The 13822-nt window shown below is 50.5% G+C and overlaps 1 protein-coding gene across 1 annotated transcript in view; it reads left to right on the top strand.

The window, feature by feature from the left end:
• The window catches only part of C3 (complement C3), a 33710-nt gene extending 22856 nt beyond the window's left edge, over positions 1-10854 (top strand). Inside the window, exons 28-41 of the mRNA XM_081807908.1 lie at positions 2152-2308; positions 3788-3951; positions 4794-4952; positions 5093-5152; positions 5276-5366; positions 5486-5537; positions 6979-7066; positions 7168-7257; positions 8813-8918; positions 9117-9206; positions 9376-9456; positions 10245-10328; positions 10436-10571; positions 10670-10854. Coding sequence (XP_081664034.1) covers positions 2152-2308; positions 3788-3951; positions 4794-4952; positions 5093-5152; positions 5276-5366; positions 5486-5537; positions 6979-7066; positions 7168-7257; positions 8813-8918; positions 9117-9206; positions 9376-9456; positions 10245-10328; positions 10436-10571; positions 10670-10811 — 1500 coding nt within the window. The 3' untranslated portion in view covers positions 10812-10854. The remainder of the gene's footprint in view (positions 1-2151; positions 2309-3787; positions 3952-4793; positions 4953-5092; positions 5153-5275; positions 5367-5485; positions 5538-6978; positions 7067-7167; positions 7258-8812; positions 8919-9116; positions 9207-9375; positions 9457-10244; positions 10329-10435; positions 10572-10669) is intronic.
• Positions 10855-13822: the final 2968 nt, after the last annotated feature.

Below are 13822 nucleotides of genomic sequence, written 5' to 3'. Positions count from 1 at the left end.
ATACCCAACATTTGGGGGGTAATTAACTAAGATGCTCATCTAAGAGCTTCACATGGTTGAGTCCTGTAATCCTTGTAAGAGCCCAAGAGGGGGGCTACTCTTATTATCCCCAGTTTACAGAAGAGAAAACTGAGACACAAAGAGATGAAAGAGCAGGTCCTTTCTGCCTGCTTTACCATTTTCAGAGAGTTTTAGCCAATGTCAACAAAAGCCCCCTCAGCCTGTTTTCCACATCACTCCTACCTGATCAGTGCATTGTATCTTTGCTGCTTCCCTAAAGAAAACTCACAACACAGAGCTAAGAAAACATCAAGACTATTTTTTTAGCCTGGGGGATCTTTTTAGGAAATTTTCTTTTTCTTTTTTAAAATTTATTTATTTACTTGAGAGAGAGAGCATGGGGAGAGGGGGAGAGGGAGAGGGAGAGAATCTCAAGCAGACTCCCTCCTGAGCATAGAGCCCCATGCAGGGCTCCATCTCATGACCCTGAGATCATGACCTGAGCCGAAATCAAGACTCAAGTGCCTAACTGACTAAGCCACCCAGACGTCCCTCTTTTAGGAAATTTTCAAAGGAGCCCATGACCCTAAAAGGGGAATGATTAAAAATGTTGTCTTACGGCTATCTCCTTTTCCTCTAATTTTGGTTCTGAAGCAGAGAAACTTAGAAAGATGGTCTCCTGAGAGTCTCTGTAATTGCTCCATCTGCTTTGTCCTGGGATTTTAAGAGTGGTTTGTTTGACCTTTTAGCTTACCAAGTTGGGAACCCCAGGATCTCACCTCAGCCAGCTGCTTCTCCCTTAGTTGGAACCCAGAAAAGAGATGGAGGGGACGGGGCTATTATCTTTAGTGACTAAGAGGAACCCAGGCCTTTCTGGGCCCAATAATTCCTCTTTCTCTGCCACCCACCCAGCCTGGCAGAAGGCTGGCTGCCTTCTTTGGGGAAATAGCCAGACCAAGGCTATCAGATTCCCAGGGAATGGTTCTGATTGGCTTGACCGTGGTCAGGTGATCACACCTGGGCCAATCAGCTGAAGCCAGGAAGTAGGTCTTATTGGGCAAATATGGCTGCTTCCTCTGTGGCGTGTGAATGAAAGAGAAAAGTTCCTACAAAAGTCAAAAGTAGATGAAGGAGAGGTAGCTGAGCAGGCAAAAGGATTAGTTTCTACTACAACACAGCAACATTTGGGCTCCCTGCTCAGCGGGGAGCCCGCTTCTCCCACTCCCTCTCCCTCTGCTCCTGTGCTCTTTCTCTCTCATTCACTCTCTCAAAAAAATAAATAAAATCTTTTAAAAAAATTAAATTATATAAACTTACATTTAAGTAAATTAGACTATGCATTAAACATTAAAAACAAAGGTGAAAAACACACTCAAAACTCATCACTTCCTAATTGTTCTATTATCTTTCATTATCTACAATAAATCTATCCATCTCAAGGTTGTTTACGCACCTATATGGTGGAAAATACTATCTAAGACTGTGCTACTGCCCACCTCTTCCCAACTCTGCATTCACTGCCTCCACATCGGTAGTTTGAAATTGGCCATGGTAGTATTCACACCATAAAAATCCGCGAATACTACAGATCATGTCTTCCTCCACCCCTCATCTCTCTGGGTCTCAGTATTCTCATCTGTGCAGTAGGGATGATGATAAAAGTAGACTGGCATATAGTAAGTGTTAGCTATGAAGCTGATGATTAGACAAGAGGCATTCCCAGCAGGGTGCTGAATCATTCCTACTAGCTCGCAAGTGCCTATCTGGGGCATCTCTTCTCCACTCCATGTTCAGGGACATTATGGTGGTAGCTTGAAGTTGGCTGTAGTGGGAGTATTTACGTCACAGTACCTGGCAATCTATAAACCAGCCGCCCTCCTCCCCTGCCCCCAAACACACACACTGGAGAGCTTAAATAGCTACCAGTACACCATTGGGTATATAAATTGTCCCAGGCACATCTTAGGTATTCAGCAACAAGGCAGCTCACGGTGGCTAAAATGTCTTGAAAACCCGCGGCAGGGTGGGGGGGAAATGTCCCAAGGACAGAAACCATCCTGGTACCCAGGAAGTGGTGCTTGTGTGATCCTTACCAGCTCTCTGTGGCAGTAATGTTCACCTTACCAAAGTACTCAATCCTCTTTCTTATAGAGCCTGCCGGGCAGCATCAATAAGGCAGGACAATATCTTGCAGCCCACTACGAGAACCTGCAGGGATCATATTCTGTGGCCATTGCTGGCTACGCCCTCGCCCAGCTAGGCAAGCTGGAGGGAAACCTCCTCAGAAAATTTCTGAGCACAGCCAAAGGTGAGGGGCAGCCTGGGGAGGTAAAAGAGGAACGCATGACTGGGGTTTAGGGGCGGTCGTCTTGAGCTGGCATGCGTGGCTCTAAGCAGCGCTGGGATGGGCAGCTTCAAGTTGAGCTGGACTGGATGGTGCTAAGCCATGCTGGGTGGATGGCTCGGAGGTGTGAGATGCCCTCATTGTAAGCTACACCATAAGGTCCATTGCATCCTTCATTCAACAAGTGTGTGTTGAGCACTTGCTATGACCCAGGAGCAAGGACGTGGGCTCTGACATCAGACAGAGCCAAATTCAAATCCCACTCTGCCATATTCTCACTGTGTGGCTTTGTACAAGCCACTGAACCTCTCTGGACCTCATCTTAAGATGATACTTACATCATAGGGTGGTTGTGAAGATTGAATGAGTAATGCAGGTAGAAGGTCTAGCACCCAGTAAGAGCTCTATCACTGCTATTGTCCTAATATTATCATTATCTCAAGAGTCATTAGGATTAGGCAAGATAATGCCATAGGCAATTTAGCACAGTGCCTAACACCTAGTGAGCACTTAATCATTGGTTCCAGTGATGATCTATACTAGATTTGCACTGACTGATGGAACATATGTGAAGAAATATGATGTAACATATACTGAGGTGCTTTATCACAAAGAAGTTTCTTGTTCATGGATGGATCTCCTCCATACATTGATGCCCGGATCCCAGACTCTTTCTTTTCATGGCTCTGCCACTCCAGGTCCTTGGAATCCACTCCATCCAAGCAGAAGGGGAAAGAGGAGGATTGTGCAAGGGAGGCAGACCAGGCATGGAAGGGGCCCCTGTCATTGCCCGTGCCCACTCCATTGTCCAGAGCTCCGTCCTGTGGCCATACCTGCCTGCAAAGATATGTGGGAGATGTAGTCCAGCTGTGTGCCCAGGAAGAGGAGGGAATGGTTCCTCATGACAATCTCTGCCATGAGTACTTTCTTAGGCACTTGGGACATCACAGTGAATACAGTGTAGCCCCTGCCATCATGTCCTCACACTCCAGTTGAGGAAAGAAATGAGTTAACAGATTGCTGTAGAGCATCATAATGCTGGCACAGGAGAGCACAGGATGTTTTGAGAGACAGAAGGAAGGGCAGGGGTCTGTCACCGAGTCTTGGGGTGCCTTTGAAGCCAGATTGTACAGGATGGGATTAACAGGAGTAGTGGAGAAAAGGTGCTCCAAGTAGAGGGAACAGAATTTCAAAAGACTCAGAAATAAGAATGAGCATGGAAAGTTTAGGGAATCTCCTGTAGATCAGTGGGGCTACAGTTGAGAATTTAAGTGGACGAGTGAAGGTTAATGAGAAAAGAGAGTGAGGCAGGAGCCAGCAGATTGAGGGCCTTGGATGTCAGCCAGGGGGAGTCTAGGGGGAGTCTTCTTCTGAGCTTTCTCTGAGCCATCTCCAGGCTAGACAGAGCAGTGAGCATGGGGGCTGGGGGGGTTCTCTCCGCAGACAGGGAGCGCTGGGAGGAACCTGGCCAGAAGCTCTACAGTGTGGAAGCCACATCCTACGCCCTCTTGGCCCTGCTGCTGCTCAAAGACTTTGACTTTGTACCTCCTGTCGTGCGCTGGCTCAATGAGCAGAGATACTATGGGGGTGGCTATGGCTCCACCCAGGTAAGTGACCCCATATCCCCCAGGCCCCTGCATGCCTACGTCGTCTGGCCTCCCAGAGAAGACGCTGAGACCAAGAGGGGCAGTCCTTCTGTCCCACAAGCCAGAGTGGCTGGAGTGGATTTAAGAGATCAGGCTTTTTCAGTTGTGAACACACCTGTGGGTTCTAGACTACATTCTCAATGCCCCAAGCTATGTTCTGAGCCTCCTGGTATCTAGACCAGGTTCTCAGCTCCACCAGGCTCCATGCTAGCTCGTTTTCCTGAAGGTTCTAGACCAGGTTCTCAGCTCCACCAGGCTCCATGCTAGCTCGTCTTCCTGCGGGTTCTAGACCAGGTTCTCAGCTCCACCAGACTCCCAGCCTTTCTCTTCCTGGTGGGTTCTAGGCCATGGTTTCAAAAACCTCAGACTCCAGTTTGACCCCCTTTCTTTCTGGCGAGCTGTCAGTCATATTCTCCGTATCCCTTTTGGATTCTAGATCATATGTTCAGTGACCCCAGGCTCCAACTTCATTCTTTTTTCACAAGTGCGTTCTAAACACATTCTCAGTGACTCCAAACTCTTGTCTTAGACTCTCCTCTGGATGAATCTGGGCCACATTCTCAGTGTTGCTATAGGCTCAGTCTTACGCCTACAATTTCTGGTGGATTCTAGACATGTTCTTAGTGTCTCCAAACTCTGGTCTAAGCCTCTGTCCCTTGAAGAATCTAGAGCATGTCCTTGGTGCCTAACAACTCCCAATCTCATCTTTACCCTCTCTGGGGGGCAGTAGGGGGGGTTCCTAGGCTACAGTCTCAGTGCCCCCTCCCTCTGATCTGAGTCTCTTCCTCTCTCATGGGTTCTAGGCCACCTTCATGGTATTCCAAGCCTTGGCCCAATACCAGAAGGATGTCCCTGACCACAGGGACCTGAACCTGGAGGTGGCCATCAAACTGCCCAGCCGAAGCTCTGTCATCAAGCACCGCATTGTCTGGGAATCTGCTAGCCTCCTGCGGTCAGAAGAGGTACATCTGCCTAGCCAAACCCTCCTTGCTGTCACCCTCCACACCAGCCAGGGTTTGCCAGAGGCAGGAGGGAGAGCAGATGATTGTTGCAGCCAGGAGAAGGCTTGGTTCCCAACATCCTCACTTCTCTCTCCCTGCAGACCAAGAAAAATGAGAATTTCGAAGTAATAGCTAAAGGAAAAGGAGAAGGCACCTTGTCGGTAAGGAACAGAAACACACACCTGCTTGGCCCACCACTTTCTCTCAACCCCTCTGCCCCAGAGGGACCCTCTCCTTCTCAACTCAAGTGGGCTGACACTTCATCACCCCCACTATTTCACCAGGTGGTGACAATGTACTATGCCAAGCTCAAAGGCCAAGCCTCCTGCCGGAAGTTTGACCTCAGGGTTGACATTCAACGAGCCCTTGAAGATGGTAAAGGGAGTAAAGACCCTACCTGTTACCCTTCCCCCAACCCCATCCTAATATCTGCCCCCCTCCTTAATTGGGACCCAGGAACCCCCCTCCCATTTTTCTGTCTTCTGTGTTTCTAGTCAAGAGGCCTCAGGACGCCAAGAGCACCATGATCCTTAACATCTGTACCAGGTAAGTGATGATGGCTCACTGGGGGGTCATCTTGGCAATTCCTCTGTCTATAACAAGACTTCTCACAAATAATATCTCTGGTACCTAATCCTTTGCAAGACTGCATTGTGCATCTGGTATTGTCTTAAGTCCCCCCAGGAGGTGGATGCCGCAGGCACAGTCCTCACTGTGCATGGCTAAGTCCGAGACTAGCAGTGGCCACGTAGGCTGAGGCTGTGCGAGCAATCTCAACAATCAGTCGGGGAAGTTACAATTGTTCCATGACCTTTAAAGCATTTTATCACAACATCAAAAACTCTCATACTGCCAGTTATAAAGGTATAGAGAAATGAAAACGACAGTACAACGAGTATTTTAGTATGCTGTAAAGGAAAACATCAGAACGTTGAGATGCAAGTGATTTTTTGTTTCCTCCCTTGTAAAACACTCATCGAAAGTACTGTGGTTCGAAAGCGCCTCCTTCCTCTTCTTTGTATAACTGAGGATATGGATAAAGCAGGCATCTTTCTTATGACATAGTGAATTGTCACATTCCCTTCTGAGTTAGGTCAGCTTCCAACACTTAATCCTTTGAGCGGCCAAGAGTTATGGAGGCATTTCTGCCGGCGCCATTTCCCCTGGGACAGCTGCATCCTTTGGTCACAGCCATTCTCCTCGTTTATGTTGATGGGCTTGCCTCCCCCAGGTTCCTCCCACTGCATAGCCAGCCTCTCAAATGGCAGCAGGGGCGACATTCCCACAGCCCGCCGTTTATTCTCTAATTCCATTTATATGCTATTCAAATTTTACTTCCAGCGTTACCAGTCTTCATTGCCCTGCCGCGCTTTCATCTTTGTTGGCTAGTTCCCTCTTTCAATGACTCATTTTTACAAAATGTCAGGTGGGTTGATCCACTGGGAGATACGGAATTAACACAACCACACGCCTTGCTATCAGTGCATGAACTGAATAATGGCTGCTCAATGCTCCAGCACCGACAGACTTTTGGAAGAAGTGACGTGATTGGTCATTGACTGTGATGTGCATCTGTTATTTGCACAGTGATTGGTGGACTGAAGAGCTAGAAACAAGATTTGTACTTTATGCAATTGTGATTACTATACCCCACTATTATTGAGCTAGACCGTGGTAACATTTTCTTGCCTTTATTTTCTAGAAGAACTGAGGCATGGAGAGGTCAAGTGATTCATCAGATGTCATATAGAGCTGGGATTTGAACCCATGCAATTGGGCTCTAGAGCCTGAGCTATTAGTCTCCTTGACCATTGTACTGCCTTTCCATTATTCCCTTTGGGGAATGTTTCCTAAAATCTAATATCCCTCTGTGCTGCTATGTGGGAACCAGGAACCTCAGTCTCTGATCAGACCCCCTTGTCCAGGAACTGACCCCCGGGGCTGACCCCACCCTGGAACCCAACTGCCCTTTCTCTGCCCCGTTCAGGTACCTAGGAGACCAGGATGCTACCATGTCGATCCTGGATATATCCATGATGACTGGCTTTTCTCCTGACCTTAGTGATCTCAACGAGGTATGAAGGGCTTGTGGGTTTGAGGGCCGGGATCAGTGGGAAGAACCCTGGGGTCTGGAAGAAGACTAAGGAGGATTTTCACAAGTCCTACCTTTCCCCAGTTGAACAGTGGTGTCGAGAAATACATCTCTAAGTACGAGCTGAATAAGGCCTTCTCCAATAAGAACACCCTCATCATCTACCTGGACAAGGTAAGGCTTCCAATGGGGACCTGACCTCTACCTGGCTGGCCTTCCTCTGGGTCAGGCCAGGCCCAGGCTAGGAGAGATGGGGTCCCTGCTGTTGGGTGGTGGAGGAAGGGGCAGGTGGAATGAGGTGGTCTACCCAGGTCATCCATACCTTCTGACCACTCATGTTCCAACCTCAGTTTATGCTTGCTTCCTCCAACTTCTTCCCATCAGAGTCTTAAACAACCACTGAAAAGAGCTACGTTGGTTTAAAAAATCAGGTGCTCAGTGGTGAACAGGATTTCCCCTACTCCCCATCCCCTGGCATTTCTCTCCCTTCTTCTAGGCTCTCCATCTGAACTCTCACTCTTTGCATCTCCAACCTGACTTGAGCTTCCTCCTCTCCCCTACTTATGTCTTCCCGCTTTGCTTTCCTCATATTCTTCCTGCTAAGTCCCATGCCCCTCACCCCATATTAGTCAGCATAAGTAACACTAGCTACTATAATAAAACTCCCAAGAATATATGGGGATCCCAACACAGGACACTTGTGTTTCTCACTCATGCCAAGTCCAGTTGGTGTGGGAGGTTAAGGAAAGGGTCTTCTGCTCCACACAGTCACTCAGGGATCCACGTGCCTTCTATCTTGGGGCTCCAATTCCTAGGCTCTTAGAGTCGTCTGCTGGGCCCATTCTTTCTAGAAGAAAAGAGGATTGTGCAGGAGATGAGCATTGACATTTTCTTGTATTTTAATTTTTGTACATTTAAATTTTTATATAATCCCAACCTTACAGGGAAATTGCAGAGCAATAGAACACAGTTCCATAGTTCTACCCAAATTCACTGTTAGCCTTTTCCTCCAAATACACCTATCACATACACATACATATGTATATCTATTTCTTTTTTTCTCTCTCTCTTTCTTTATTTTTTCAGCTTTAATGAGAAGTAACTGACATAACATTATGTAAGTTTAAGGTGTATAACGTAATGATTCGATGTATGCATATACTGGGAAATGATCACCATAATAAAGTTACTTAACACATCCATTACCTCACATAGGTTTTTTTTTTTTTTTGAGATTTTATTTATTTATTTGAAAGAGACGGAGATAGCGAGAGGGAGCACAAGTGGGGAGGAGAGGGAGAAGCAGGCTTCCTGCTGAGCAGGGAGCCCGATGCGGGGCTCGATCCCAGGACCCTGAGATCATGACCCGAGCAGAAGGCAGACACTTAACCAAGTGAGCCACCCAGGCATCCGAGCAACTTGTAAATATACAACTCAGTATCGTTAACCATGGGATGTTTTTATGGACATAGATAGCAGTCCGTTGACCAGAACTCAGTCACGTGGCCACACTTGTGAAGGAAGGAACCTGGCGAGTGTAATCTAGCTCCGACCCTTGGAGAAACAACATGGATTTGTTGAAGTGCTCATAAATCTTTTGGCAGAGCTTCCTGCCCCCCACCCTCCCCACCCATACCCCACCTTGATCCTTCATTTTCTCCAATCCCCAGTACCCATGCTAGGTTCCCTTCCATGTCGTCCCACTGACCGGCCTCCTCCTTCCCCACAGATCTCGCATAACCACGAGGACTGTCTATCCTTCAAAGTGCACCAGTACTTTAATGTGGGGTTGATCCAGCCTGGATCAGTCAAGGTGTACTCCTATTACAACCTGGGTGAGCAGCCGACCTAGGAGCTGGGGTTTGAGGGTCCCAGGGATCTGAAAGGTGGGGGTCTGAGGGTCCCAGGGTTGGGGACCTGCCATCTCCAGGTCTGAGGGACGGGAGTTGGGAATCCGAGCCCCTCCCCCCTCCCCCGGCTCTCTGGGCTGAAGGCCCTAGCCCTCTGACCATTCTGCACCACTCTGCCCACAGATGAGAATTGCGTCCGGTTCTACCACCCAGAGAAGGAAGACGGGTTGCTGAGCAAGCTCTGCCACCAGGACATGTGCCGCTGTGCTGAGGGTGGGCGCAAAGGGGCGGGGAAGGGGTGGCCACACCCACCGGACCCTCCTCCCATTGGGGGTGACCCAAGGGGCTCTGAAAGCCCACACCCAGAGGGACAGGCCCAGGAGTGGGGGGCCCTGGATGAGACGTGGGCTATAACCATGCCCCCCACTCATCCACCCCACAGAGAACTGCTTCATGCAGCAGGTGGACAAGGTCACCCACGCGTACCGGCTGGACAAGGCCTGTGAGCCCGGCATAGACTATGGTAAGTGGGTTCATGCACACCGGAGCGTGTGTGAGCAACAGTGTGTGTGTGGCTGTGGGTGTGCATGTGACTGTGTTATGGTCGTGGTTGCATGTAGCACTGGCTGTGTGTGGCCGTGGGTGCGGGCGACGTGTGTGTGTGTGTGTAAATGTGTTGTGAGGGGCCGTGATTGCATGGGAACCGTGGTAATGAGCGGGCTGGGTGTGTGCAAGGGTACAAGTGGATGTGGTCGTACGCCGGGTGGTGTGAGCGACTGCGAGGTTGTAGTTGTGCTGAGCCGCGGAGATGTGAGACAGTGGCTGCGGGTGACTGTGGACGGGAGGAGGCGTGGTCGTGCCTATGACTGTGGGCGGGAGGAGGCGTGGTCGTGCCCATGACTGTGGACGGGAGGAGGCGTGGTCGTGCCCATGACTGTGGAAGGGAGGAGGCGTGGTCGTGCCCATGACTGTGGGCGGGAGGAGGCGTGATCGTGCCCATGACTGTGGGCGGGAGGAGGCGTGGTCGTGCCTATGACTGTGGGCGGGAGGAGGCGTGGTCGTGCCTATGACTGTGGGCGGGAGGAGGCGTGGTCGTGCCTATGACTGTGGGCGGGAGGAGGCGTGGTCGTTGTGGGTGGGCCGTGTGTAGGATCGTGTGTGGCGGGTGGGTTGCTGGGGGGCAGGGACTGTCTCCGGACTGGCTGTGATCCTGCATGTATCTGCTTGGGCAGGGGCGGGGTGGGTGCCATGTGCCCAGGTGCACTTGCAGGGGAGGGTGACCCCCATGGCCCTCGCCCCCCGCCCCCGCAGTGTACAAGACCAGGCTCCTCAGGAAGGAGCCCTCGGATGACTTCGACGACTACATCATGGTCATCGAGCAGATCATCAAATCAGGTCAGCCCTGCACTCTGTCTTCCGCCTTTCTGCTCCCCTTCTTTCGGGTTCCCTCCCGGTTCCCTCCTGCCGCCTTCCGGCTCAGCTCCCCTTGGCCTCCCCTCCAGGCTCGGATGAGGTGCGGGTTGCCCAGGAGCGCAGGTTCATCAGCCACATCAAGTGCAGAGAAGCCTTAAAGCTGCAGGAGGGGAAATACTACCTAATGTGGGGCGTCTCCTCCGACCTGTGGGGAGAGAAACCCAAGTAAGTGCCAGCCCGGTGCCTGCCCAGGGTCACCCCTGCCTGCCCTTCCCCGGCCTTGCCCCTGACTTTCCTGCCTCTCCCCGTCCCCCCCCCTCCAGCATCAGCTACATCATTGGGAAGGACACATGGGTGGAGCTGTGGCCTCAGGCCGAAGAATGCCAGGATGAGGAGAATGAGAAACAGTGCCGAGACTTGGCCAGCTTCGCTGAGGACATGATCGTCTTTGGCTGTCCCAACTGACCCCTCCCCACAGTCCCCACAATAAAGCCGCAGTTATATGTCATGTGTCTCCCCATGTGCGAAGGTCTTTGAGAGGGAAAGAGGCAGCTGGGATACCACCCCCAGCCCCCCTGCCTCACCAGCAACTCGGCTCCATCCTGAAGCCACACCTGGTTTCCGCTTGCTTCCCTCCTGCAGTCCACCTGCAGGGTGTCCTTCCTCGCCCAGGGAGCATGCGCCTGCCTCACCTGCACCTGCATCTCCCCTGCTCCTCAGCCTCAACCTTCTGTGGATTCTCACCAGCAACTCACTACCCTTTCACCCCTTGCTTACCTGCCCTCTGACCGCATCCTCACCTGCGTTCTTACCAATACTGTCACCTAAATCTTTACCTGCTGTCCCACCTACGCCCTGGATTGTATCCACCTGGATTTTTGGCATTCTCACCTGGCCCACGCCTACATCTCCAACTGCAGGCTTGCCTGTATCTTTACCAACTCTCTTACCCATATGCTCCCCTATCTTTCTTTCCACCTGCCTCCCCAGCTGCATCCTCACCTGTTCTCACCTTCATCCCTTTTTGCCCCTCACCTGCGGCTCACGCGCAACTCCGTTTGCTACCTCGCCTGCATCCCGCTTGCGGTGGCAGTTCCCAGGAGGGGGCGGTAGGGGGCAGGCCCGGCGCCGTTTCCGCTGGAGCTCCGGGTGAGTGAGCAAGCGAACGAGCGAAAGGGAAGGTCTGAGTCAGTGGTCAAGGGGGGGAAGTGCGGGGGCATCGTGGTCACAGCATCCCCAGAGCTACGTGGAGGGCAGTAGCCACAGGCAAATGGGTTCACTGGCCGCCGAGGGGAACTGGGGTCCTCGATGCCTCTTCTGATTAATTGCGCCGCTAGGACTCTTAGGGTGTGATCCATTCCCGGCTCTTGATGTGGTGATCACCGGAAAAGCCCTGAGCTTCGCAGTCGCCCCTTCTCAGCACCTTTCCCCTAAGACCCCCAGGTCCTGTAAACCCCACCTCCTGATTCCAGGAATACAGGGGAAATAGACTCACAGCCAGCAAACCACCCCCCCCCCCAAACACACACACCCAGCCCCTGATTGGCAGGGACCTCTGTCTAGGGGAGACTCAAAAAATCCTCATCACTCACTAGGTGTCCCAGCCGACCTGCCCACCCACCTTGATGTCTTTCCTCTCATTTCTTTTCTTGCTGATTTCCCCTTTCTTGTGCCCTGGGATTCCTTTTCTTCCTTTCTTTTTAGCACATGGGGTGTTGTTTTGATGGAGCTGTGGTTCCCAGAGATGAGCAGAACCTACAGGGTCTTTGAAACTGACATTCTAAGGACAGCATGGAGTTGATTTCAGACAGTGAGGATGTCCAAAGAGGAAAGGAGAACGGGGCAATGTGAGAAACCTTGCCTACCGTGGGGCCACCAGTGTAGTCATTTAGATCCAATAATAGCCATTTTCTGGGTCAACCTAGCTAGGGCATGGTTTAGTCAAACACCAGTGTAAATGTTGCCAGGTAGGTATTTTTAAGATGTGATTCACACCTACAGTCAATTGACTTTCAGGCTACGCTTGATAATGTGGGTGGGCCTCATCCAATCAGTTGAAGGGCGGCAGAGAGAAAATGAGGTTTCCTGAGGATGAAGGAATTCAAGATAGCGGCATAGAAAATCTCCCTGAGTTTCTAGCCTTTAGACTCAAGACTGTGGTATCAACTCTTAACTGAATCTTCAGCCTGCTGGCTTGTTCTATGGATTTTAGACTTGCTAAACCCCACAGTCACAACCCCACAGGAATGAGTCAATTCCTAGCATGCCTGGCTGGCTTAGTCAGTAGAGCATGCAACTGTTGATCTCAGGGTCATGAGTTCAAGCCCCACGTTGGGTGTGGAGCCTAGTTAAAAATAAAACAAAACAAAAAACGAGCCAATTCCTTAAAATAAATTGTATGTGTGTAGACACAGAGATGATAATGATAGATAGATGATAGATAAATGATAGATAGATGATAGATGATAGAGATAGATAGATGATAGATAGATAGATAGATAGATAGATAGATGATAGGTGATAGATAGAAAAAAGAATAGATAGATAGGGGTGCCTGGGTGGCTCAGTCAGTTAAGCATCCAACTCTTGATTTCGGCTCAGGTCATGATGTCAGGGTCATGAGACCAAGCCCCACATCGGACTCCGCGCTCAGCACAGAGTCTGCTTGGGATTCTCTCCTTGACAGCAGGGCCATGGAAGGTGGTGAGGTGTTGGCTGTCGGTCAGGGAGGTGGACACTGGGAGCAGAGTGGGGATCAGGCAGAGGAGGACATCCCTGGTGGGCATCTGCAGCTCGCTAAAGGGCTTTCTCCAGAGAGTTGTTCCTGTGCAGACAGAGGGGATGGCTGGATTTGGCCCACAGGGCATAATTAGTTAACCCCCTGGACGCTCAGTGGGAAGCCATTGCAAGATTTTAAGCAGGGGAGAGATGAAGGTTGGCATATGTGTTTAAAAAGCCGATGACTGCAGTTCCAATCCTAGCTAGATACCCAAAGATTTGGAACTGGTACTCAGACAAATACGTGTGCACCCATGCTCATCACAGCACTTTGCATGGTAGCCAAAGGATGGAAACTGAAACATCCCTCCGTGCGTGAATGGACAATGTGATGCATCCATACACTGGAACATCCCTCAGCCCTAAAACAGAAGGGAGCACAGGTACACGTTGCGGCGTGGATGAAACTTGAAAGCATTACATCCAGTGAAAGAAACCAGACACAAAAGACCGCATATTGCATGTTTCCACTTTTATGAAATATCTGGAACGTCCCAAACAGGTGACTCCATGGAGCAGGAAAGCTGATGAGTGGTTGCCAGGGGATGGGAGGCCTGGGGGATGGGGAGTGGCTGCTTTATGGGAAGGGGCTTACCTTTCGAGGCACTGAAGACGTCTGGGAACTAGATAGATATTGTAAATATCCTAAATGCCCCTGAGTTGCTCACCTTAAAATGGTTAGTTTTATGTTACGTGAA

The sequence above is a fragment of the Leptonychotes weddellii genome, chromosome 1, assembly GCF_054177405.1.
Source record: "Leptonychotes weddellii isolate Sample4059 chromosome 1, ASM5417740v2, whole genome shotgun sequence".
In the NCBI taxonomy this organism is placed as follows: Eukaryota; Metazoa; Chordata; class Mammalia; order Carnivora; family Phocidae; genus Leptonychotes; species Leptonychotes weddellii.
Note: the sequence above shows the minus strand (reverse complement) of the source record. Positions and strands in the feature narration are given on the sequence as shown.